The sequence below is a fragment of the Gobius niger genome (genome assembly GCF_951799975.1).
Source record: "Gobius niger genome assembly, chromosome: 12".
NCBI classification, from domain to species: domain Eukaryota; kingdom Metazoa; phylum Chordata; class Actinopteri; order Gobiiformes; family Gobiidae; genus Gobius; species Gobius niger.
Genome location: NC_136863.1, coordinates 25,248,469 through 25,276,007, shown reverse-complemented (window position 1 = coordinate 25,276,007; position 27,539 = coordinate 25,248,469). Strand labels below are relative to the sequence as shown.

The 27,539-nt window shown below is 43.1% G+C and overlaps 1 protein-coding gene across 6 annotated transcripts in view; it reads right to left on the bottom strand.

Annotated features, from left to right (window-relative positions):
- The window catches only part of magi2b (membrane associated guanylate kinase, WW and PDZ domain containing 2b), a 173,466-nt gene that overhangs the window by 16,864 nt on the left and 129,063 nt on the right, over nt 1-27,539 (bottom strand). For 2 of the 6 annotated variants that reach the window (XM_079568557.1, XM_079568560.1), the window contains exons 8-16: nt 27,170-27,291; nt 23,458-23,640; nt 16,768-17,285; nt 15,046-15,235; nt 6,042-6,073; nt 4,585-4,777; nt 4,388-4,503; nt 2,231-2,423; nt 1,328-1,561 (exon numbers count right to left, since the gene is read on the bottom strand). In XM_079568557.1, the coding sequence (XP_079424683.1) occupies nt 1,328-1,561; nt 2,231-2,423; nt 4,388-4,503; nt 4,585-4,777; nt 6,042-6,073; nt 15,046-15,235; nt 16,768-17,285; nt 23,458-23,640; nt 27,170-27,291 (1,781 nt within the window). The remainder of the gene's footprint in view (nt 1-1,327; nt 1,562-2,230; nt 2,424-4,387; nt 4,504-4,584; nt 4,778-6,041; nt 6,074-15,045; nt 15,236-16,767; nt 17,286-23,457; nt 23,641-27,169; nt 27,292-27,539) is intronic. The other 4 variants (XM_079568559.1, XM_079568561.1, XM_079568558.1 and 1 more) reach the window with 3 other exon arrangements.

Sequence of the window (27,539 nt, the reverse complement as noted above, 5' to 3'; positions counted from 1 at the left end):
AGAGCGCGGCTCCGGGGAAACAGCGAAAGAGCGCCCGAACGCTCCCAGCGCCAGCTCTCCAGGGCCATGGGAGAGAAAAAGGCGCGTGGGTTCCGTGAGTGACGAGGCGGCTACAGGAGCCCCGACACTCACATCGTCCATCTGTTCACTCAGCTCACTCCTCTCTTGGCCGCCCCCGAAGCGACATCACCACGCCCACTGCCTCCTCCTCCGCCCCGGTCACCACCGCCGCTGCTGCTGCCCCACGAGGAGTTCAAAGTGAGCAGCATAAGGCAACGAGTTTGAGATATAAAAGTTGAAATAATAAACAACGGTTACAGCGGAGATTGCGTTGAAGCTCGATCCCTTTTGCACGAGGGAGAGATAGGCAGAGAAAAAGTAGTTACATTGAATAATCATATTCAAAGTTTAATCATCAAACATGCTTTAACATACTGCAAAATACAGGGATCAAATGTTTGCTGCTTTTTGTTGGTAATAATTGGAATGAGTGACTCAGAGAAACAGAGACATTGTGTCATTGTACCTTTTGGCAGGGCTGTAACATGAAGGGGGCCTCTGGGCATTTGCTGAGAGGCCCCAATTTGAAAGGGGCACAGAAATATCATTCTTTAACACCAGTAAATAGACCAGCTAAAATTATTATTTATGATCTAAAATGCACCAGATTGCAGGAAATCATATCGGAATTCTAAAAAAATTCTTGGGGGAGGACACCCAAACCCCCCCCCTTCAAAGTGCCCTCCCACATTTTCAATAGGTTCTGATGGTCATGTGGGCTGGTGCCAAACCCCTTCTGATCCATTATGTAGCTCCTGATGTGCTCAGTCATGTAAAATGTGTACTTGTTTTTGGGTTTGAACTTAATACGATTACGAGACACTATCGCCATGAAAAAGGCCACCCAGCTCGGGACTGACCAAAGTCTCACTCCAAAGTTTGGTGAAAAGTTGGCAGCCCTGAGTAAGTGAAGTGAGGAGTCGAGGACCGTGGCCTTTTCTCTCTCCCAGACACAACATGGAGCACATGATGTTGGGTTAAGAACAAACAGAAACTGTTTGACGAGGAAAGATCATTCATTGATCCCCTGAAGAATAAAAGGAAATAAAACCCCTGGATGTAGAATGTACAGATCAGTAATGTACTGTCTATTTGAAAGTATAATTATAGCAAATAATATCAGGTGCTACATTATAATTGACTCTTTAGCTTGTCTGTTTGCATGTTTGGCTCCTGCTCGTGTTCTCCGTGTGTGACCCCTGACACACAGATGTGTGTGAGCTCCAGGCCCCTGTCACTCAGCATCACCATGTGACGGGTGACTCACTGATGACCGCAGTGTTCTCTGGTCTGTTGAGGGAGCTGATAATGACGAAGCCAAAGCCCTCATTCTCTTTGCGGTGGATGACCACATCGCTGGTCTGCAGGGCCGTTCCATCTGGGGCAGGGGTGCCTGCAGGGACAACTGCCCCCAGAGCAGCTCCGTGGGCATCAGTGCGAGGAGAGCTGTGCTGAGTGGACAGTGAGCCAGGACTACGGCCATTCATCGGACACGCATCACCTGTAGACAAACACACGGGTCACCAGGCTGGACACATTTACTTCTGTCAGTCCAAGTCCGGACAAGATCTCACACAGGTCACATGACACGCTTCACCAGGCCGTACTGTGGCACAGCCCTGGGAGACATTATTTAACACTTCTCAGCTCTCCTCTATGGAGACTCGCCAGTTTTGCAGTATTTATTACACGCAACACTGCTCTCTTCTGCTTCCCTTTGGGATTCCCTGTCAAAGGAAAACCTCTGTTTGCATTCAAACAGAGAGATAGACTCTCTTTGCATTCCCAGAGAAAACAAAAGATTCACAGTGACTTCAAGGAAGACGTAGAGCTGTCTCTTTATACTTATTATCATCCTCATCGTATAGAGGCTGTACCTTTCTGTACCAGGAGCAATAAATAGATCTATCTTAAACTGTGATGAATATTCATAAACACTCACCAGCCACCCCCTCACCCAGGCCCCTGGTGTTCCCTCACAGTCTCCCTTCCAGGTATGACACCTGTTAGACCTGCCCGAGCGCTAAATCTTTTTGCAGGGCAATCAGAGTAGAATGTTTCCCGAAATTATGATTTTAGTATCAGACGAATGTGTCGGAGACATGTTTGAAAGTGAGTTGGAGCCATTGCTGCCTGCCACCTGTGTGGACACCAAAGCCATGCATCTCACCCGGCATGGGCACCCTTCTCCTCACGGTCAGGCTGACTTGGCCGTTGCGTGCCGCTGCGTGCATCAGGTCGATTACGTATTTGTGTGGTTTCCCAGCAACCACGTTTTTATCCACGGAGATGAGTTCGTCTCCGGGCCGCAGCCGCCCGTCACGCTCAGCCGGAGTGTTCTCGATTATAGCACCAATGACAATCTGTTGGAGACAATCCATATTAGCAGCACAGACAAAGGAGAAGAGGGAGGAGAGCGACAGGAGTGTGAACACAATTACCTTCATAACCTCGATTATTAGCCGTGAAGAGGACCAAGCCATAGTTCATAAATAAAAGTCCAAATTATTGAACTTTAACTACAAATGCTGTAGACTTTAACAGGTCACTTTTTGCATTTATTTATCTGTTTCCCCATCTTCCGAGCTGAAATTAGTCAAACAGTGCAAATGAGCTTGTGCTGCCCTGACGTGTGTCGGGCTGTGAGCACAGAGTCAGGATCATTAGCATCGTTAGCTGTGCTGTTAGCTTCGTGGTTTCTAGATCATAAGCTCATGTTGTCACTTTCAGAGCATGCCAAGTAACTCCTATGCCAGATATGAGAGACCTGGATGATTTTTGTTTCATAGTTGTTCAATTACAATACATAAGTTGTTATTTAATGACTGGTATTGTCCTGATTTGAATATACAAGACCTTTTTCAATCTATTTCAGCATTTGTTATTCCATTTGCCAATGCAGACATCTATTGATTGATTTGGCCTTTCTTGTCAACTTTGTAATTAATGTAATGTCAATGTAATTATGGATTTCAATTCGATGTCAATTTGAGTGTTCACAGTAAAAGTGAGGAATAACCTGTGCTAAGTAAGGGCTAAATACGGTCTAAATGAGTAATGACTTCAGATGATGGATACAGACGGCATCTCTGGAATTGCCCATATATGGTCATGTTTGAAAATGGGGGAAAAAAATAGGGAGAAAAATCTAAACTTCCTCTAATTATTGAAAAACGACTTTAGCAAATCCTGAATTATGTATATAGTTTTTTACTACTTCAACAGTCTATAAATACATAAATAAAGGGGAAAGCTAACATGATGCTTCATGTTAGCATCGTGCTAATGCTAACGCTAACACTAGCTAGCGCTAGTTACGACTGCCGTTTTTTCCCTTCTACTGAACAATCTGCTGTGAATATACATCCATATGGACCCGGTTTAGACTTGTCTTTATTTGTATGTGATAAATATGTTTATGTTTCACTAGAAAATATACTACTATACTAGCAAATACTATAAAAAGAGAGAAAAATTGTGTTTCATGGTGCTGCGATGCCGTCTGTATCATGGTTGCCATGTGAACACTGTGGAAGCTAACTCATAACATAGATAAAATCAGATTGACTTACTAATGTATAATATTGTTTACTTTGTCATTTGGAATTCAAAAATCTATGCAGTTTTCAGATCAGAATAATCTTAAATAAACATTATGTTTCATTTTTATTGTATCTTGAAATCATCCTGGACCCCAAAGTGAAGGCATATTGGGAGCCACTGAATTAGACCAGGACTAAAGTTTAACCAAACCAGGACAGAAGCAGAACTTTCATGAGACAAAGAGGTTCCACTGGTCTCAGATCTAGATTACATACTAGTCTGGAAGTCTTAATGTTTTACACATTTTATAAAATATGCAAAATCAAACACCTGGTCTTTCACTTTGATGTAAAGTAAGTAATAATTGACCGATGAGACGAGCTTTTCCTGTGAACCAGCCTGTCAAGTCCAATCAGGAGGGAGGGGGAGGAGCTTGATCGTTTACTTTTGAAACCTATGTTCCTGCTCTCCTCATTTTTGCAAACTGGTTAAAGAGGGGTGGAATCATCGTTGACTTTGAAATTTCACTTTATCTCTCCTCACTTTGCAAACACTCACTTTTAAATACTGCTTAGTGCTTACAAAACATTTATCAGAGTTGAGCACAAGACAATTGATTGGAGAGAAAAATCTAAATCCATGGCTAAATATTAGTTGACCAAACGGATACAGGTCTGAGCTGCAGACAGCTACGTAACCAATCCTGAGCGTGTGAACACTGGTTGGGGTTATTGTGATGTCTTATGAGATTAGGTGTGTGTGAACCAGCCCGTCCCATACGAGCCTTGTCCCGGGCGTCCGGACTCACAGCCTGCACGGCCTCGTCTCCCCCCAGGATCCGGAAGCCGAAGCCCGTCTTCTCCCTCAGGAGGTGCACTTCCACTTCCTCATACTCGGGACCTATAGTGTACGGCCCAGGCCTTAGTTAATACGGTATGACAGTACAGTGCAGTAGAAGCGTGCGGAGGAAGTGTAGCTCACGTCTGCTCTCGTACAGCGCCCGCGACTTCTCATACAGATCGTACGGGTCTGGTTTGTTGAGGTCAAAGCCCTCTGTGGAGTCGGGCACAGACGTCCGGTGCTGAGGGTGATTTGGGAAGGGCGTCCCCGGCGGTAACACGGGGCCAGAGAGGTTGGTTTGAGGGCTCCCGTGCTGGTCCCATTGGTCAGGCAGCTGCCACGGAAACACAAGGACATAATTGTGAAGAAAAGTAAGAAAAGGCAAACGTTGAACCAAATCTGTTTAATGAAGACTTCATTGTCTCTGTAAGTTTGCCCACTACATCTGACAACGAGTGCCTGTGAGGAGCAGTGGGGAATCCATCTCCGAGTCTGAGCAGCAGGGCTTGACATTGGCACCCGCCAAATGCGGGTAGATTTGGGCAGTGGCGGGTGATGCCGTCTGCCTCACTAGCCACAGTGGCTGCTCCCAGTCATTTTCCTACCTTCCTACCCTTCCTAACTAAATATTCTCTACTCCAGCTTCATTGTCTCGTCTCGATCTCGAATCGTGTCTGCGTCTGTCACGTGCACCAGTGCCAAGCAGCACCACTCCACTCAACACAACATGTCACATGCAGACCTTCCCTCTGTTTTTCTCAGGTACAACAGTCATTTTGAGCACCCTGCAGTAGAAGCGTGTGGATGAAGTGTAGCCATTGTTTTCTTCGGTTATCGCTATGAGCAAAGAAAACAATGGCTGAAAGTGCAGAAAGGCGCAGTGAAGACGGTGGCTATTCACCTCCAACACTTTGGTCTCAGTCTGGACCCTGGAGAAAGCTACAGCGTGTTACACAGACTAAAGCTCTAGCTACAGCCTGCACTTATTCTCTGTGGCACTGGCTAAAGTCCTGCTCATGTAAAAACCTACAACAACAATACATTTAATACAAGCCCAAAGCAAGCTGTGCATTCTATTTTTGGTTGATTTCTTTTTGGGTTTTCTATGTTCCTCTGATCATCTTAGCCTTAGAGTGAACTTTTAAATATACGTTTTAGCTTTGGGTAGTGAAATCAGTTGGTGGCTAGTAATTTTAGAAAACCACTAGCCATAGTGGCCAGTGACCAAAAAAGTTAATGTCAAGCCCTGCTTAGCAGGGTCTTGGTCTGAAAGATCTCTGCGTGCACATTTTTCTTCATCAATACAAGGCCTTGTGAGCACCATGTGTGCTGCAATCAAAGCTAAAGGTGAGCCAACCAAATATTAGTCTGTGGCCGTTTGTGTTTTTTGTAAAGGATAACGCAGAATTCTTCTATATGAGGGACACACTGACTACGCACACTGTGTTTGTGATGAATAAGCCCATATAGTGCATGAAAAATCCAGAGGAGAGTGCAAACCAACCAACAAAAAAAAGCTGGCAGAGTATCAGGTCAGGACAGCCTGCCTCATTAAGCAATAACACACACGTCAGACAAATACCATTTCTCACACGCACCTGTTTGGATGCCTTCCATGGAGAGATGTGTCCTGTGGGGGAGAGGAGAGTGCAGTTACCAGTCAGAATAATCCACCCACAGTTACAACACAAGCTTTAGATTAACAACAGGACACATTCCAGCTTATCCTTATTTCTGGGGTACGTCTGGGGAGTAATTCTTTTCTAAATGGAACTAAAATGCTGCGTTTGCAGTATTCAATGAGCTCAGGCCTGTACACTTTGGTGTGATGGTCTGATGATAGGAGTTCAGATGGAGGCTGAGGCCTACAGAACTCTGCTCTTTGGAAAGGTTTTTCTGTTTGACTATTTATTTCCAAATCAACAATATGGCCAGACAATCACAGAGGGAGCACATACATTTTAAAGTGTTAGTTGTCTCCATACCGCCTTTGCTCTGCCCAATCCCATCAGACCTGGGAAGCTAAGCAGGGAAGGGCCTGGTCGGTACTTGGATGGGAGACCGTTTGGGAACACCAGGTAGCCTAGCGAATGTATTGAGTGAGTGAGTGGTTGGTGGTCGGAGGGGCCGATGGCACAGACTGGTTGCCAGTCTACCCCAGGGCAGCTGTGGCTATTCATTCACTCCACCGAATATGGAGTGAATGAATAGTGCAATGTAAAGCGTCTTTGAGTGTCCAGAAAAGCGCTTTATAAAACCAATGCATTATTATTATTACATTCTTAAAGAGGGGGTATTATGCTTTTTTCAGCCACATAGCACCAGTCTATGGCACACTACAATGATGACGAAACCTTCTGTTGGTCTGTAAATGCAGTAAATTAGAATAACTGCCTTGTATAAAATTGCTCTTTCAAAATGGCGGTAGCGAAAGACTTGAAATAGGCCCCTGTCTCTTTAAGAACCTCTGACCCTTTCCGACACGCCCCCTCCACACGCTGTCTGTGGCATCACAACAACACTGCGCTCGTTGTCTCAACTGTATTGAAACTACGATCGGTGCATTTTAATTTTTATTGTTGGAAAGGAGCTACTGTTTATCACTTTGTGAACAATGGCCACACAGGATATTATTTGGAGACAAACCTTCCACACCGGACGCTTGGAAGGGGCTCTTGCCTGAAAAATAACTGCTGTTTGGAGGCTATCTCTTTGCATCTGCCATGCCCTATGGATCTCTAACTATACCCCCATGGACGACACCAGGATCTGCAGGAGCCCATACGATTCAAAGACGGACATTATCTGAGCAGGTGGACAGTGTTTTTTCGAGGTTACCCGTTAGCTTGTTATAATCGACTACAGCTCATTGTTGATGAAAAGTCTGCAATAAACCACAAATGTGTAAAGCCAGGCTCATTGTGTGATCATCGTAAAGGCTGCTTCAAGTAGTTGCCTGCTTTATTGACGTTATTTGTGCATAATATGCTGCCTGTTTTCAATGAATGTTGTGAAGGTGAAGGTTGTTAGCTTGTCGCGGCTAATAGTGCCTTAGCTCCGGGAGAAAACCACTCGGCTACGACTCACTGTAGATGAAATGTGAGCAATAAACTACGAAATCAACAAGCCAGGCTCCGTGTGTGATCATCATAAAGGCTGCTTCAAGCAGTTGCCTGTTTTAGTGACGTTTTCAATGCATAATATGCTGCTTGTATTCAGTGAATTTTCCCGTTAGCTTGTCGCGGCTAGCTTGTTAGCTCCGGGAGAAAGCCACTCGGCTATGACCCATTGTAGATGAAATGTGAGCAATAAACTTCCAAATCAACAAGCCTGGCTCCGTGTGTGATCATTGTTAAACGGTTCTTTATGTGTGTGGTGGTTTTATTGACTTTATGTGTGCATATTTCTCGTTTTCACGTGATGACTCGAGGTTTAGCTTAGCATTAGCTTTCTCCGGAGGCTCTGTGCATCATCAAGGCCCAGCGCAGAACCAGACACTGAAATAAGTGTTCTTGTCACCGGTTTTAATCCTGGGTGTTTCGGTAACAGAAACACTGATGTGTGTCTTTGTAAAAGTCTGCTGTGGCTCCGGTTCACAACACATGAAGCTAATCCTCCATGATGACTCTGTTTACATCTTAGACACTGCGGGGAGGGGGTTCTGCTGAGGAGCAGTGGTTGGTTACTCGGCTGGTGACGAAAGGTCGGAGGCGTATCCTGGAGGTCGGAGGCGTTTCCTGAAGGAATCAGGCGTTTTATCCCTAAAATGGCTGCCATCGGAGTTTTTACAGATTACTCGAAAATACGTGAATGTGCTAAGGCAACACTTCAGGCATGTTTTTAATGAGGGAATGACTTAATAACATGATGTAAAGCTTGAAAAAGTCGATTTTGCATAATAGGCCCCCTTTAACATCCCAATTATTTGCAGGCATAGATTTATAATTTTGTTTCACAACTTTTCAGAGAGCAACATGGCTTTGTTTTCGTGTAGTAACTCCCACGTTAACAGATAGGAGAAAAGGGGCGCGCACAATTCATGGCAGCGCCCACACGAACTACTGGAATAAGGTGAATAATGACATCATTAGCTGTGTTTACTAGGAAGTATAACCCTGTAGACATACAGAGCTTCATGCCTGCACTGAGATGCTGAGGCGGCTGCAGGGAAATGGACAGGAGTGGGATGGATAAATAAGACATAGAGGAGCTCCCCTGCAGGCGCTGCTGAAACCAGTCAAGTCATCAAGAGAAGACCTTCATTCATTATTCAGATGATGAGGTTCCTTAGAAAGGGCTCAGAGGAGAGGATTTATATGAACAGGAGAAATGTGTGGACTTCAAAGATGAATTTGAAGAACGTGTCAAACTGATTGTAGACTGTTTGAAGAACGTCTGTGAAGTCGAGCTGCAAAAGAATCACCAATGAATTGGATGGTGACAGAGAACAACTTATCCCGGCTCCAAGGAGTCTGCACGACCTGCATACCATCTGAGCACTGTCTGTGTAGTGCTACCCTTTAAAAACAGGACCAAAGTGTTAAGGGCTGGAACCTCTGGGTACCTCATGGTTCGATAAATCAATACATAGCTCACGATAATGATAACCTTACAATACGGCGATACTGCGACAATCGATAGAATGCACAAACATACTACTAATGATTCCTAACTTACACAGGGAACTGGGTCTATAATATTGGCCTGTGAGTGATGACACTTCATTTACGTTTAAATAAACAAGAAACCACAAATGAATCTGATTTATAATAAATAAATACATTTTATATAACTGCTAGTATATTTGTGTGACAGGGTTTGGTCCAAGTGCTGCTCTCTACTGCTCTGACTGAGTCCTTGATCATTGTTGGCCTCTGTAGACAGTGAAAGCAGTAGAGCACTGCAGCCTCATGAATTTGGTATTGTATCGTCCATCAAATTATTGCGATATATTAAAAAAATCGATATATTGTCACACTCCTAATTGCAATTAGGGTTGAGCCATATCATATCGTATATTGTTATAACGATATAATTTCTGTTACGCTCAGCTCCATCAGAGCAGGTGGACAGGTGCTTAAAAAGTCATATGAAATAAAGGATGCTTGAGTAGAGCATATTTGCGAAGAAATTAGTGTGGCGCTAAAAAAAAGAGAATGAAATAAGCGTAAGGCTGGGATTTTGAAGTATGAATGAATATTTGTCTGTTATTATATTATTTACTATATCATCAAATATATTGTTATCGTGATTTTTCTTTTTTTATATCGTTATAGAGATTTTAAGCTATCGCCCAGCCTTAATTGCAATATTATATTGCAAATTGCGAATGTTGTGCAACCTGTTGATATATGAGTACTTCAAGAGCTTTTCTTAAACATGTTTCTACAGTTTCTCACAACGTGCACTACCGTGTAGTGGACATAAAAGAAAAATCTCACATTTAAAGCTGGGAATGCTTCAAAAGTGGAAGTGTGGAGGCCCGGGAACAACCGGTAGTCCTCCAGGAGCTGTCCATGGTGCTGAAGTGTTAGCAGTATGGCACCAGCGAGCCGCTGAGGACGGCTGCTGTCCCTAATGTGTGAGGTCAGAGGGAACAGGGAGGAATCCTAATGACCCGATCGACCCGAGTATTAGATACAGGTCAACTGTTTTACCAGAGGAGCACCACCAGGGCAACTGTCCCACCAGAGGAGCACCACCAGGGCGACTGACCCACCAGAGGAGCACCATCAGGGCGACTGACCCACCAGAGGAGCACCATCAGGGCGACTGTCCCAACAGAGGAGCACCATCAGGGCGACTGTCCCACCAGAGGAACACCATCAGGGCGACTGTCCCACCAGAGGAGCACCACCAGGGCGACTGACCCACCAGAGGAGCACCATCAGACTGTCCCACCATAGGAACACCATCAGGGCGACTGTCCCACCAGAGGAAAACCATCAGGGCGACTTTGAGCGGCACGCTAGCGCACCGGTGAGTGCCTCCGCTTCACAGCTAGAAGGTCCCGGGTTCGATCCGGTTAAACCTACCACTAAAACATGTACAATAGGTGAATCCTCCAGCCAGGTGATTCTGACCGCCAGCCTGGCTCCACATCATGGAGATGGGTCCCCGGGCGCGGCACTGCTGTCGACCACTGCTCCTTACGGGTTGCCCCAGCGGCATCGAAGGATGGGTTAAATGCAGAGGACAAATTTCCCTACGGGGACAATAAAGTAAACAAACAAACAAACAGACTTGGTCTGGCTTGGGAAGATCCCGATGGTCAGACTTGTTTGGTCATCTTTGGTTTCTTGGGGCTGGGGGCGGCTGATTAAGAGTCCATCAAAGGTCAAACTTACTGTGATAGTGTGCACTGCATTGGAACATAATCTGTCACCTGTTTTGGTGGTTTGTAAAGTATGAACTTGTTGCATGTGTGGCCACATTTATGATGATTCCGAAATGCGCTGTTCGTACGCGACTGGCTCTGTCACATTCCTATAATAATAATTTATGCACCAGAATAAGAATAAGGAAATGGGTGGTGCCAAAGAGAGGCGGAGTTAACGGCTTAACTAGTGAGTATGCTATTTTGCCCAAAGCAAATTATGGACATATATGCAGTACCTGTAGCTGACTTTGGAAGGTGTAGCATTAAGAGCTTGAGTCTCTCTCCTCTGCCTGTCTCACACTGATACCAGTGTGGTCAGTGTGGTCAGTTTGGCAGTGGAGCCCAGCCTGACAGACTAGCCTGCTGAGCCCTGGCTCGCTCTCAAAACTCCACCTGATTGGCCAGTACCATCGCCCCGTGTCCGCGTAGGTGGGTGTTAAATGATCCTAGTGTTGCAGTTGACTTCTCTCCAGACCTATCTGCTCACAGCGATGCTCTGGCTCTGTGCCCACGAGTACAAGCAAGCACATGAATCTGAGTATCTGTACACACGTGTCAGCCATGTTCTGTGTCGGGAAGTCCTGTGCCTCACCCCACAGTCCCGCTGGGGCCATTGTCTTGACTGGTTTGAAAGAAACTGCGGAGTTTGAAGAGAGAGACGGCATCTTTGGGGAGAGGGGAGAGCTTGTCCTGGTGGACTGGAGGTCCATATATATTTCTATGAGGTCCATGAGGTCGAAAGGTCCCCAAAGTATTTACTTGAGAAAAGTGCAGATCAGGTGGTGTAAAGAATAAATGTGTTTAGACCGTCAGACAGTTTAGAGTGATCAATCAATCTAAAAATGTTAAATCATCAACAATGTTATGTGTTATCAACTGCAGATATTTGTTGCTCCTTCTCAGTAAAATGAAATTTTGAAAAAACAACGTTTAGCTGTCAGTTTGTTGATCTAAATCTTGAAAGTAAAAGCCTTGTTGTTGCAGAAGTGAACCACCAGGGGGCTCAGGCTGGGTCTGTTTGGTGGAAAAATTACATGACTTTACACTGCCCTACCCTACACTACACTACATTACCCTACACTACACTACATTACACTACATTACCCTACACTACACTACATTACACTACATTACCCTACACTACACTACATTACACTACATTACATTACCCTACACTACACTACATTACACTACATTACCCTACACTACACTACACTGCACTACATTACCCTACATTACCCTACACTACACTACATTACCCTACACTACACTACACTACATTACCCTACACTACACTATTTTACACTACACTACATTACCCTACACTACACTATTTTACACTACATTACCCTACACTACACTACATTACACTACATTACCCTACACTACACTACACTACACTACACTACATTACCCTACATTACCCTACACTACACTACATTACACTACATTACCCTACACTACACTACACTACACTACACTACACTACATTACCCTACATTACCCTACACTACACTACACTACATTACCCTACACTACACTATATTACACTACATTACCCTACACTACATTACACTACATTACCCTACACTACTCTACATTACACTACATTACCCTACACTACACTACACTACACTACATTACACTACACTACACAACATTACACTACACTACATTACACTACACTACACAACATTACACTACACTACACTACATTACACTACATTACACTACATTACACTACACTACACTACACTACACTACATTACACTACATTACACTACACTACACTACATTACACTACATTACACTACATTACACTACACTACACTACATTACACTACACTACACTACACTACATTACACTACATTACACTACACTACACTACATTACACTACATTACATTACATTACACTACATTACCCTACACTACACTACACTACTACAACACAACATTACACTACACTACTACACTACACTACACTACACTACTAAAACACAACACTACACTACACTACTACACTACTACACTACTACACTACTACACTACTACACTACTACACTACTACACTACTACACTACTACACTACACTACACTACTACACTACACTACACTACATTACTACACTACACTACACTACACTACATTACACTACACTACACAACACTACACTACACTACACTACACTACACTACACTACACTACATTACTACACTACACTACACTACACAACATTACACTACACTACACTACACTACACTACACTACATTACACTACATTACACTACACTACATTACTACACTACACAACACTACACTACATTACACTACACTACATTACACTACACTACATTACTACACTACACAACACTACACTACATTACACTACACTACATTACACTACACTACACTACACTACATTACACTACACTACATTACTACACTACACAACACTACACTACATTACACTACACTACATTACACTACACTACACTACATTACACTACACTACACTACATTACACTACACTCCACTCCACTATACTACTACACTACATTAGCACAGCCCCACACAGGCCTCTGCTCAGACACATACACCAGTTAGCTGCAGTTAACCGCAGATACACATGTATCGGCGCGTGGCCTGACAGAATATACAAGGCTTAGTGTAATCAGCAGTGATTCAGTGAGTGGACTTTGCGCCGCACAATCAATCAGACGGACCAATGTAACGGCTTTGTCAATACAGCACTACCAAGAGCCACTGATGTGGATGACGTGTCGTTTGTGGGCAGCAGCAAAACAGCACCAACGGCGTGAGGAAGAGACCAGATCTTTACATGTGTCTGTCAATAAGAGTCTAGGGTGTAATATACAAATATTCCAAAGTGCTACACCTGAAGATCGACAGTAGGAACCAAAAACTAAAATCAAGTGAAAGCTTCACATATTTGTCTTTGCTTAACGTATGATCAGAACCCCAGAGCGAGCTGGTGCATTTAAAATATTTCCCAAAATAGTGAGTGAGTTGGTGATGATCATAATTAGCATTTAGCCCGTCTGACTCCTGCTCTCACTGTCGAGTCCACTTGACTCGTCAGTGGATCGGCAGCTGCTGGATAGGCCATTCTCATATTCGTACACATTCATCTTTCGTTCTAAATGTTTCCTTAATACATACATTTTAATGAGTCTTTATGCAAAGTTTTAGGACGAAGACGAGCTAAATCTCACAGCACTGTGGCACAATATCATTAAGTGATACATGACGGTTACAATGTACTCAGATAAACCCATGGTCCAAATTAGAACTCTGCCTGCAGCTAACTCAGTTGCTAATGTTCACGTGACGTGAACAAAACTTGCTTTTTGTCTCAAAGGGGAAATAAGCGTCCACTTTTTAGCTAACTGCATGCTAGCATAACAATCTTGCCGCAATAAACTCTGCAATTGGTCCCTTCCCTTTTTACCACGCAGTAAGTGACTTTTGCTATGGCAGTATTGTTACATCCCTAATGATGAACAATTTAAAGTTCCAACATGTCCTGATTGCTCATTTGCCATATGTTCCCGTTGATTTGTCTTCATCTTGGAGCAAACATGCAACAAACGATGGTCACTGGAAGGCAACAATTACTCTGGAGTTGGTGGAGCTACAGATGGTCACCGTCTAAAACACCACAGAGCATCTCCGTTTCCTGGGGTAGATTCGTTTATCTGGCAGAAAATCATCAAGAGGAGCATTTACAAAAATATCTCATGACATTATCACGGAGGATTATTGAAGTGCAATTGCATTTGCGACAGAAGTTTTAGGAGAAGTTTATATTGAGTCCATGGTGCACATTTGAAACACGTCAAGGAGCATCAGTATCTGAGCTCAGACTGAATAGCTCAGACCAGGGAGTTCACAAACAAAATATTTAGTCTGTATATTTAGGTTTCAAATTCAGTGTAAATAAAAGTAGAGGCAATTTTCAGTCACACAGACACCATTGTTGTCACTGAAAGGGACAGATTTTATACTTCTGGTAATTTCCTCAAAAACAGTCCATGCTCTCCATCTGAAAGGAGGACCTCAAATTCCACGAGAGAGAGAGAGAGAGAGAGAGAGAGAGAGAGAGAGAGAGAGAGAGAGAGAGAGAGACAGACAGACAGACAGACAGACAGACAGACAGACAGACAGACAGACAGACAGACAGACAGACAGACACACACTGACCTGTGCCTCCTCTCTGTATGAGCAGTGTTGCCTCTGCCCCAACAGGACACTCCTTGAGCAGCTCCACCACGCGGTTGTGTCCCGCTGCGGCCACCGGCTGCTGGTTCACTTCCAGGATCAGGTCTCCCTCCATCAGGCTGGACAGTGGCCCCTGAGGGGCCCCGGGCTCCAACACCTGCGCCACAGTCACCTACACATTAGAAAGACTCACAATGCTCAGTCGTCTGCACGTTACCACACCTAATCAAAACAAAGGAGTCTTTAGTCTAGGATCTGAATGGAAATGTTCAATGGACAGAGAAGTCTGGTATTAAAGCAGTACTAAGTAACTCTTGCCCGTAGAGGCCATAAGCGCAACTGCAGGTGTCGCAGCAAGTTGCGATTTTTTTAGCAATTAATTGTCCGTGAGAGTAAATACTACGCTTTCACTCAAACTTGGCTGTAAATACTAAATACTGTTTAAAGTGACGCTAGCCTGCAGTTAGCTTTGCTAGTTGGCCCGTAAGCTTCTTCTTCGTGATTTTATTAGTTTGTATTGGGTGCTCCGGTCCGGTGGCAGTCAAGTTGCAATTGTGGCTTTCTGGCCAGAGACACCAGGGGGAGATGAAAGACCCCCAATCACCCATTAACATTATGAAGGTAAACAAGTTACTTAGTACTGCTTTAAACCAGAGCGTAGTGCTGAGTAAGGAAGCTGTGCTGTGTATCAGTGGTTCCCAAACTTTTAAGGTGGAAGTAGCATTTCTGATCATTTAAGGCGCAAAGCATTTAAAATCTCATTTACTAATTAGCATGGTAATTTTTTTTATCAACATTAGTTTATTTGAATATTTTGCTTTAGTTTCACACAAAAAATCCAAAGTAATTTATATACAATCTCATAATTTCTGAAAATATTTTTTTGAAATCACCTGGTGTCCCCCTCCTCAGTGTCCCACCACCCCCACATACTGCATAATACTGCATATCGATCAACAATCCTGCTCCTACATACGAACAGATCGACACACGGGGCTCCCTAGTGTCAGGTCAGTATGGTGCTACAAAGCACAAGCACATGTATGAGCCATGTCCTTAACCATAAGCTGAAAGTTATTTCTGTTTTACTTCATTTTGTGTCTATAAGTTGTGCTTTTGATTGAAAAGAGACATGGTAAAATACTGCAACATAATCGACTGTCAGACTCTCGAAATAATAATGGTTTTAGCTCCTACATTTCTACAGAGCAATATGAGCCAACAACATCTATTTGAGCTGGTGACTACTCACTCTCAACAGTGACTTTTAACCTTAGATCTGATATTGTAAACAACAGGAATATATTAATAGATTCATCTAATACAAACGTCAATAGTCTTTTATTACATTAAGCATAAACAAAAACGTGACATCATTCAATCACTGAGTGGCTCGAGTGTATGGAAAAGACTATCCGCAGTGGTCTGTGCGCTTGTTGTTCTCTAATCAGTGCAATCTAACTGACTCGTTGCATGATGGGTTTAGTCAATGGCTCTTCGCAATCGCAGTATTTCCTACACTATTCATCCGATTTGGGTGTAAATGTCTCAAATTAAAGCTGACAGTCTGTAGTTTAACTACATATTTGCTTTGTCCATTGTGGTGGTTTGTAGGGCCACAAACATGGACATGAACATGAAATTATTCGATGTCCCAATATTTATGGACCTGACTGTAGTATCAGCAAAGAGGAGACTCCTCACCTGTTTGACCCGCTGTCCTGTGGGACTGTCTGCGATAGTGAATCCAAACCCTTCTGCCCCCTTCACCATAGTCACTGTGAGCAGCTCCGCAGGCTGCACCGTTACCCCGGGCACTGCAGAGGTCCCCCCTGAGCCCATGGAGGCGGTGTCCTCGTGGGGAGTGACGGCTGACCCGGGGGTAGTCGGGGGTAGGGAGGACCCATCCAGGTGTGTGTCCCCGGGGTGAGGCGTCCCCGCCAGGCTCTGAGAGGGCAGCTGGGAGCTCAGAGACAGGTACTCCAGGTAAGGATCGTAACTGCCGCGGCCGTTCACCACCAGGGGGCGGTGCTCCAGGCCGATGGGGGTCAGGGAGGTGCCCGCAGCTGCGTTGGGGTCCTCGGGATCGAAGGGCAGGGGGTAGCCCCGACACAACACTAGGGTGACGCTCTGACCGATGGGCACGGACTGGAAGAGCTTGACCACGTCTGCGTGAGTGGTGCCCAGCACACAGATGTCGTTGATGTAGACGATGACGTCGCCTGAAGAGAGAAGGTGGAGAAATAGTTCAGATGTCATAAGTCTAAATCATCACAGTGGCGCAGTGATTCACAGCTAGAGGGCCAAGTTCGATTCCCGTTCCGACGGGTTCTCCTTGTGAGGGTTCCTCCTGTGTCTGTCAGGGCAGCTGTGGCAATATACGTAGCTTACCATCACTGTGTAATTGTCCCATGTAAAGTACTTTGTGACCGTGTGCAATAGATATGATGCAACGTGTGCGTTCCAAATTATTCTGCAAATTGTATTTCAGTGTCAAAAAGGTAAAAAAAAAAAAAAAAATTATGAAACTCATGGATGGTATTGTGTCTCAGGGCTCTTTGAATCACTGACATCAGCCTCAGAGACCTGTGATGATTAGTTTTCAGGTTAAGCCCAGTTAAGGGAAAAACTATTGAAAAAGGACGTTCCACATTATTAAGCAGATCATCATTTTCAAGCAACATGGGAAAGAAAATGGATCTCTTTGCTGATGAAAAGCATGAAATAGTTGAATACTTTGGTCTAGGTATGAAAACCTTCGATATTTCATGAAAGATTAAACTCAATCATCATACTAATAAGAGCTTTGTGGCTGATTCAGAGCACACATATTTGTGCAGATAAAGGCATAATAAGGAATGTTTTAGGTAAGACAAATACAACAGATGAATAGAACAGCTGCTACAAAGCAGCAAACAGGTGTTTGAAGCTGCTGGTGCCTCTGGAGTCTCCCGAACATCAAGGTGTAGGACCCTCCAGAGGCTGCAGTTGTGCATAAACCTTCTATCCGGGCCTCCCCTAAACTGTTAATTGAAGCTGATGAACAGAAACGGCTGCAGTGGCTCAGAAATACATGAAGACTCATTTTCAAACAGTCTTGTTCACTGATGAGGCCGTGTAACCCTGGATGGTCAGATGGGTGGAGGAGTAGATGGTTGGTGAATGGCCACCATGTCCCAACAAGGCTGTGACGTCAGTAAGGAGGGGGCGGAGTCATGCTTTGGGCCAGAATCATGGGGAGAGAGCTGGTCGGCCCCTTTAGGATCCCTGAAGGTGTGAACATGACCTTTGAAAAATATGTGGAGTTTCTGACTGACCACATTCTTCCATGGTACAAAAAGAAGAGCCGTGTTTTCCCGAACAAGATCATCTTCAGTTAAGACAACGCACCATGTCATACTGCAAAGAATACCTCTGCATCACTGGCTGCTATGGGCATAAAAGGAGAGAAACTCATGATGTGGACCCCCTCCTCCGCTGACCTCAACCCTATTGACCCAACCTTTGGAGCCTCAAGCAAAAAACAAACAAACAAAAAAACATAAAAACATCCTGCAAAGAAATCCAAGCAGAAACTGTCCAAAAACTCACAAGTTTAATGGATTTAAGAATTTTGAAGCTTCTATCACACAAGGGCTCCTATGGTAAAATATAACTTGACCTGTTAAGATGTTTTTGATTGAAATAGCTTTTGATTTCAGTAAATATGACCTCCTAATGCAACAAATTCAACAAATGACCATTTTCAGTTAATTACAAGCTTTAAAATGTATTGAAACGATTAGTTGCATAATAATGTGGAACAGTAGATTTTGAGTTTTTACTTTATTTATTTTTGGAAAAAATACTATTGTCACTGGGAGATTTTTTAACCACATTTAAATGATCCTCTACCAGTTCAAGACTTGAAAATGATGCTGACTCTCATTTGAGTTGACAATTTAGAAAATCTGAGAAAAATGTCATTTGCATAATAATTTGGAACGCAGTGTATATACATGTTAATGTTAATGCTGATGTACTCATAATTACAAAAACATTTTTCTAACTACAAATCAACTGATGTGATATTTTCAAAGCTTTAAATATTTAAACTCCTTTTAAGCCATATAATCAACTAACAATAATCAGCCAACTAAGCTGATGCCAATATATTGCACAGCAGCAGCAGAAGATAAAAGAACTATTATTGATTGGATTTGAAGACATTCACTGAACAGGAATGATTGTGGCTGCATGTCGTCATTGGCCCATGCTGGAGCTGATAGAGCTGATAATCTAAAACGTGCACCATATCAGTCTGTAGCATTATGGCAATCATTATTCTTCATTCACCACATTAAAAACTACAGCTGAACTAACAAAACAATGTCATATCCATATGTCCTGCTTTAAATTGGTAGAAATGGCTTTGTTCATTCCTCCACTCTTGTAGCGTGGTGGATACAACAGGGAAAGGATCATATTTGTGTGGTGCTACTCCAGGCTCTGGGCAGCCAGTGTGTGAGACGGCGAGGTGAGAGCCTGGGAGTTTGACAGCCATCTGCTGCACACTGGTGTCCACAGGGACCACCTTATGTTTAGAACACTGCGCCCGCGTCCCAAATAGACTGTCCCTTGAATACTTTGACCGCTGCAGAGAGGCTGTTATCACATACCCACTGTCTGTCCACAGCTGCTTGGACTTTGCTGTATGTTCAGCTCTTTACATACAGCACTGAAGCAGAAATCATCTACACTCCTGTCTTAACACATCCCTCTGGTGCCCCACTTCCACCACAGCAGCGGAACCATAAGCCTCCGCAGCCATCACCACCAGCAGTGTGAAGGCCAGGGGCAGATAAACTTCTCTTCCTTTGAGGGACAAAACAGCTCAATATTATCACACCGCGGGTTGAGTGCAATAATGTTTTGCATGGAAAAAGATCATATCGTCAGGCGTATAATTATTTAAAGACAGACTACGTAAAATTTCACCCATTATATAGAATAAATCCAAGCTTTTATTGTATTAAAGATCATCGAAAAATGCCAAGAGAATGACCAAACAAACGTGTGGACCTGACTTTACAGGGAACAGGACGTCTCCAGCTTGTCTCCATGTAGACGTTGACTAAACTACTGCCTTTTTGAAGGTATAGAAAAATGCTCATTTCAGTAAATGTTTGACCCTTTTGTAATGATGAGTTCTACTAGAGTCAGGGAAAACATAAAACAAACTAATAACACACAAAAAAAGACAATTATTGCACTGAACTGGCCGATATCAACTTTGAGTCATACAATTTGTCATTTGTTTTGACCAAATGTTTTTAAATGTAAAGCACTTTGTAATGCACTTGTGTGTGAAAAGTGCTTTTGATTGATCGATTGATGACGCGTTTCAAGATATTTTAAGCATTATTAAGTATTAAGTACTATTTTTAAGTCCACTTATCAAAGTAAATCACAATAATAAAACCTCCAGCTAGATACTCCTGATCTTGGCCTGGTAGCTGGAGATGGGTCCGCCCCTGCTCCTGACAGGTCGCCCTGGGGCACTGGCAGCAGTCCTAATGACACATTCATTCAGCGTTTGCAGCCTCTGAGTCTGTTGCTTAGAGATCTGAGCAGAAGGCTGTCTCGTTGCCATAGTTACCATGTTATTATTGTGTTGGATTAGTTTTCATTATCATTTTGTTTATACAGGTTTTCCTGTAGTAAACAGAAGGTGAAAGGTGTCCCTGGTCAAGTAGAGAACACATACTAATAAGGGCCGTCCCACACGACACGCTCCACTTTTGCAATGGACGGGGTCATTTCTGAATGGGCCTTTTCTTTCACAGTTTCTCCATCTGTTAGGCACATTTGTCAGATCTCAAAGTCATTTCCTGGCAGAATTATGCAAAAAATACACGTTTTCAACACTTACTTTGAATCAAATAGTTAGACCCACCAAACATTTAGGTGTTGCTTGAGTGCATTTAGGTATTGCAACCAAAATGGTGCAATGGTGTGCACATCACAGAGAAGCTCTCCTGGACCATGCACACGACATCACTGGTCAAGAAAAGTAATCAACGTCTCTACTTTCACCACAAGTTAAGAAGAGCCAGAGTCCCAGCCTCCGTTATGTGCAACTTCTACAGACTATAGAGAGCATCCTGATCAGCTCCATCACTGTGTTGTTCTTCTACAGAGGGACTATAGAGAACATCCTGACCAGCTCTATCACTGTGTGGTTCTTCTACAGAGGGACTATAGAGAGCATCCTGACCAGCTCCATCACTGTGGTTCTTCTACAGAGACTATAGAGAGCCTCCTGACCAGCTCCATCACTGTGTGGTTCTTCTACAGAGGGACTATAGAGAACATCCTGACCAGCTCCATCACTGTGTGGCACGGCGCCAGCACTACCTCCTGCTGAAGGAGCATCCAGCACATCGTGAGAGCAGCGGAGTAGATCTGTGGAGCCCCTTTTCCCTCTATTAAGGACATGTACTCCACCCGTCTCACCCGCAAAGGGGACCCAATGCACCATCACACAGTCTCTTCAAGGTTATGCCTTCAGGGAAGAGACTGTGGAATCCACGGCCTGGACCAGTTTTATACACCAGGCTGTCAGGAAGCTGAACTCCCGGCCTTCCCAGCGCTACCAACCTTCTCCCCCCAATCAAGGATGAGAGAAATATGATTTCAAATCATTCACAAATGGTTTGACAAATAAAACATCTTCGAATTTGCAATATTTAGTTTATTAGTTTGTTTGACATGTACAAAGTACATGAACTTTAAAGAATAGATGCTTTGTTCCAGATTGAGCTAATGCTAATTTCCATCTGCAGTCCCCGGGCAGATGCACAATAATAAAACACACATATACAAATAACTGTCACATTTAAAATCTATCAGATGGTTTGTTTTAGGAAACCATCACCGCCTCAAATGTATACCTATGCTAAATAAAAAAGATCTACAGACAACTTCAGACTGTTGATTCCACTGTTGGAGGTTTTATATGAAAGAGCTGTCTGTGCAAAGGCAGACTATCAGGTTGTATTGCGGCACAATACGATACTGGTACATTTTCATGAATATCTATCTTTTGATGAAATGCATATTACAGTTTTTCACAGCGGCTTTGGCACATTTCTCAGATCAGAACTGATATTATCAAAGCGCATTTCTCAAAACAATTCGTACAAACAGCAAAATGCAATTCAACAATTGCTCACTCTTGGTCTGCACTAGAAGAATAGCTTTTCCTACTGCCAAATATGCACAAAATACACACATTCTGACATTCATTTCTTATCCACATCACAATCATGTCTTCTCTGGTCATATCCACACAAAAGTATTGAAATGACCAGAAGTGGTAGAGCAGACAAAATATATGCTCAAGTAAGAGTAACATTACTTTAAAATAATTAAAAAGTAATTACCCAAATAAATATTCAAGTAAAAGTAAAAAAGTACTTGGAGAAAATGTTACTTGAGTACTGCAAGTCCATAAATTGGGAAAATTGTAAAATGTGAAAGAAAACATAACATCAAGTGGAAACAAAGAAACTTTCCAGGAAATGACATGAAAATGCAGAAAAACAAAACAAAAGTGAATGTGTGGCATTGTTGCTTGATTGTGTCTTAAACTGTGACATTTGTGTCAGTAAATGGCTAAATAAACAATGTTCCATCTCACTGTTTCTGCAGGAGCATTAGGGGCCGACATCAACAATAAGGACGTCTTAAACACTGCTCTGAGGAGTCTGTGTTCTCTAACACGTCACTGCCCTTCATGTTTTAATAACACAAAATAACAGCTCATGTTAAAGAGACACGGTAATAAAGGAGCAATAATCGCTTCACATTAATTATTTGAAATGGTCAAAAGATTCAAAATGGCACTTGTGACCGAAAACCATAGACCACAGTCGATCAATCTTCGATTTACCCAACTCCCAACTCTGTTGAACATCATTGGTGGATAATGTGGTGATGTCATCTGACTCATCAAAACAAACATGTTCACTTTCACTCTTCTCTTTTCAGAACGTGCAAGAGCCACAATATCGTTGGCTGCTGGTTCTCTCATTTTATGAATGTGTTTGTTTTACAGAGGGCCAGATGGAACAATAGTTCCTCTTAAACTGAAATACACCTGAGTGGAACCACTGCTGCTTTAGTCCTTTTACAAGGACACAGTGCAGTATAACCTTCACTTGTTACATTTACTTGCCAGGAATGTTCCACATTCTTTTTGGCAGTCCAAAAATGTCACACTAAAATCCATCTGAAACCGGGCTTTTCAGAACTGAACAATGACATTGAACCGGCGCCAAACCACCTTTGATCTATTTTGGCAGAAAAGCTCTTGTAAAGTGAAGGAGCCACAATAAAGGCTTTTTCTTTTACCTGTGTCCATCTTGCCGTCCTGCGCGGCCGGGCCTTCCGGTATGACGCTCTTGACCTGAAGGAACTCGTCGGGCTCGTCTCCTCCGATGATGGTGAAGCCAAAGCCCATGTTGCTCTTCTGTAGAGCTGTCGAGAGGAAGGTTCCCTTCAGCTGGGTCGGATCCCTCGTGAACAGTGGTTTCTCTGCACACAGCAGAAAACAAAACTCTAACTCAATGTGGTTTTTATATAGTAAATGACACGTCAGAGATGAGCGTCACAGCCCCACCCTCCCCACTCGCCCTGGCAGACTCTCCCACCGCCGTCTCTCAAGGACCTGTTCACCTCCAGGACCCAGAGGTGTGTGGGTCGGATCACAGCTGACCCTTCTCTCCTTGGACACGGACTATTCACCCCCCTACCCTCAGGCAGGAGGCTATGGTCCATACAAACCCATATCTCCCGCCACATGAACAGTTTTTTCCCTCCGCCTTCAGACTCACGAACGATAACAAGACCCAATAACTCGTATCAGACTCATGAATGTAATAACCTGTTCCAGTCATTTGCACTGCTCTACTGCACCATGTCCACACTTAATACACCTGCACATCTGTGAATACACTCACGCTGTTGCTCTGTGTGAAATTGTTGTTGTCTTTATCATATTTCATTTTAATCTTGTTTAGGGATTCCCTTATATTCTATAGTTTGATCATTTTTATAGTTTGTTATTTATAAGTTATGCTTTATGTTGCATGAACCCTCCTGGTTTGTGAACCTGTTCACCAACAATGGCAATACAAACTATTGTGATTCTGACGTTTAACAAAAACCCAGACAGCAGAGGAGAGCAAACTGACCAGCTCTGTGGACGTCAAACTAATCCATGAATCCACAAACCCCTTTCCTCCCTCTGTGCCCCTGTTGTGAACTGATGTGTGCTTGATATTACTCTGTACTCGAGGTGGTAAGTCTAATCGATTCAGAGAGATATATATATACATATATATATATTTTTTGTATTAATAATTAGTAGTTGAAAAATCTTTGTGAAAAACTGCACAGTAACTTTTCTGTTTTTTACAGTGATTGCTTTGCTGTTTGCTGTGAGAAGCAACGCAAACCAAAACTTATCTCAGAGGTGCAGATGTTCGCACACTCAGGCAGCCGAGGTCCAAGATATATTTATTAGATCAATAACGTTTCAGCAGTTATAAAGTTATAAATGGGGTGGGGCAATCGAATCATAAATTTTTTATCAGAAAATATTTTATTTTACTGTAGGTAACTGTGCAGTTCAGTGAGAGAAAGATGTGTCTCTATCTAATCCTGTGCTGATGTATTTTTGTTACTTTTCGGTGGCAAAGGTTTTGAAAAAGTGGTGATCTGGACTGAATTTAGAATTGACATTTGGACGTTTATCCAGAAGGCTGTCGGGCTCGCTGCAGTGCATGCTGGATTTAAAAATTCCCCCTGGGGGCAGAAGTTAGAGCCCAGAGTTTTACCCCAGGCCTGGACAGTGGGGGGTAACAGCAGGACTGAGGCAGCTGTCTGCCATGAAATCATTTGGTCTTGGGGCCGGGTCTAAAAAGCCGGGTGCCTCGGCTCCTCTCTGCTGTGAGTGTATATTGTGTTATTGACGGATTTGAGGCAGATTTTCCAAATGGGTCATTGACGTGCATATTTTTGTGTCCAAGTGTTATATTTCTTTTAAAAATAATGTGATCTTTTCATTACATGTATCACTTTATTCTGCAAAACCTATTGAGTTTTAACACATTTTCATGACATTTCAATAATAAATATTTCCTTAAACCCCTACAATGTCAGGTGGCACAACCGTCCGAGCAAATGATTAGACTAATAAAGCTTCTGAAAATGTATTTTCAGGGTAACACATTCCCTGGTCCTCTGGTTTTATTGCTGATTCAGCATCAGTCAGTTACAAATGACAGATGATATGCTCAGAGGAGAAAGGCTGTCTAAGATATACTTGGCAAAGATTTTACTTTGTACACATTTTTGGAACCTATTTAAATATTTGAAAAAACACTTTTTTATACAGAGAAACTACAAATACATTAAAAAAATACATTTAAATACCTGTAGATGTTATTCAACAAACAAAACTTGTTTAAACACATAATTATCGACATATGCATGCCATCAGTTTTGAAAATATGTTTTTAGACCCTTCAGGGCTCAAGACTAACTTTTATTTTAGTAGTGCTGGTGCTACCAACTTTTTCATTTGGTCGCACAGACAATATTTTGGTCGCACAGACACAATATCAAAATTCACCATTTTAATAAAGTAACACAAGGGCAGTTATAAACATGTTCGAAATCACTTATAATTGATCCTAACAATGATTAAAATAGTGTTAAAACTGTTTAAAATTGAGTTTTTCATATTAATAATAGTGATTTTATATAGTTTTATTATATAGTTTTTTGCATTGTTCTGCTTTAATTTAATTTAATAATCCATTATTATTCATCTTCCTTGGCAATTGTTTGTCTCTTTCTTTCCAAATCTGCAATATCACTGTCACTTGCAGGATATTCACTTATAAAATTATGTATTACTGCCAATCAAGACCGTATTAATCACAGGCAAAAAGTACCTGTTTTAGCCTAAAGCCTAAATAAAATACAGGAGCTGAATCTGCTGCGGCTGAGGGAGGGCGGGTCATAACAGCAGCTGTTAGCTCTCCGTTAGCTTTACGTTAGCTCTCCGTTCGCTTCATGTTAGCTCTCTGTTAGCTTTACTTTTGCGCTCTAAAACAAGCTTTTTCTGACCGCGAGGAGATCAGAGCGAGCTCAGGTAGGAACATAAACCGCTAAACTCTTTCTGCTCCTGTCTCCTCCTCTCCTGTCTCCTCCTCTCCTGTCTCCTCCTCTCGTGCGCGCGCTTCTGTCTGACCTGCGCTCGTGAGCTCGCTGCTCGGCTGCAGCGCTACCGCCCCAAAAGGCGAACATAAAAGTGAAAATAGATACTTCTTTGGGGAATAAACTGTCGGAAAGTGCGCATTGGCAGAAAGTAATAGAAGGTTAATTTATGTCGGGACACGTGGCTTCTGTTGCTGTCTGTATTTCACCTGTCCCTGGACAAACGGAGAGCGGGGCACTTGCCTGGACAAAATGTTTAGCGTAAACTACCAGCTGAGCTCTTCAATAATAGTGGAAGCTTGTGCGTGCGTGTGCAGTGTGTGTTTGTTCTCAGAGAAGTGCTCTGGAGACGCTGTTTATAACGTTATTTGCAGGACTCCTCATAAAGCCTATTAGACTTTTTCTTTTTTTTGCTCGCACAGATGCTACCACTTATTTTTTTTACTCGCACATTCTCTAAAAATAGTCGCATATGCGAGCATTTTGGTCGCAGTCTAGAACCCTGCCCTTACATGTCATTGACCCAAATACAAATGGCGTTCTGCAGCTTGTGATCCAGAGAATGTTTTTATTGAGCCCAATATCTACGATCTGTGCGGGAGTTCACCTGTGTCTGCTCTGCCTGTCGTGTGACGGGAGACACATGCCAGGCACATTCATGTCTGACAGCTCCTTAAAAGGCCTCATTACTAGTTTTAGGCAACTTTCAAGCACCCTTTTGGATGGAAACAAAGCCGTGGCCGTGGTCACCGGCTGTTGTGTGTCGGGCGAGGCCATATCCCTCTAAATCAAGGCCAAAGTCTTTGTTAGAGTGTGCCGGTGGCCTGGGCGCAGGTACCTCTGTAGATGGTAGGGAGGGGCAGCGCTGACAGGCCCTGGCTCTGGATCTGTCTCTGCTGCTCCAGGCGTCTCTTAGCCTCCAGCACGGGGTTCTCAAACTGCGTCCTCCTGTTGATATGGCTGCAAACACAGAACACAACATTACTTTACTGGGTCCAGATCTGGACCTCCAGAGGGTTTAGCCTGTACCCCAAAGTCTTTTCAACCTCTCAACATACTTCATTTCTAAGGCTGAATTAAAAATGATTAAAGCAGTTTGAATAACATTGAAATACAATGGCAAAAGTATTGATTCATTGATCAGCTCAGGTATATAAATGATTAAAACCTGTGCTCACCCCTGCTTTACAAATAACTAGGGCTGGGTA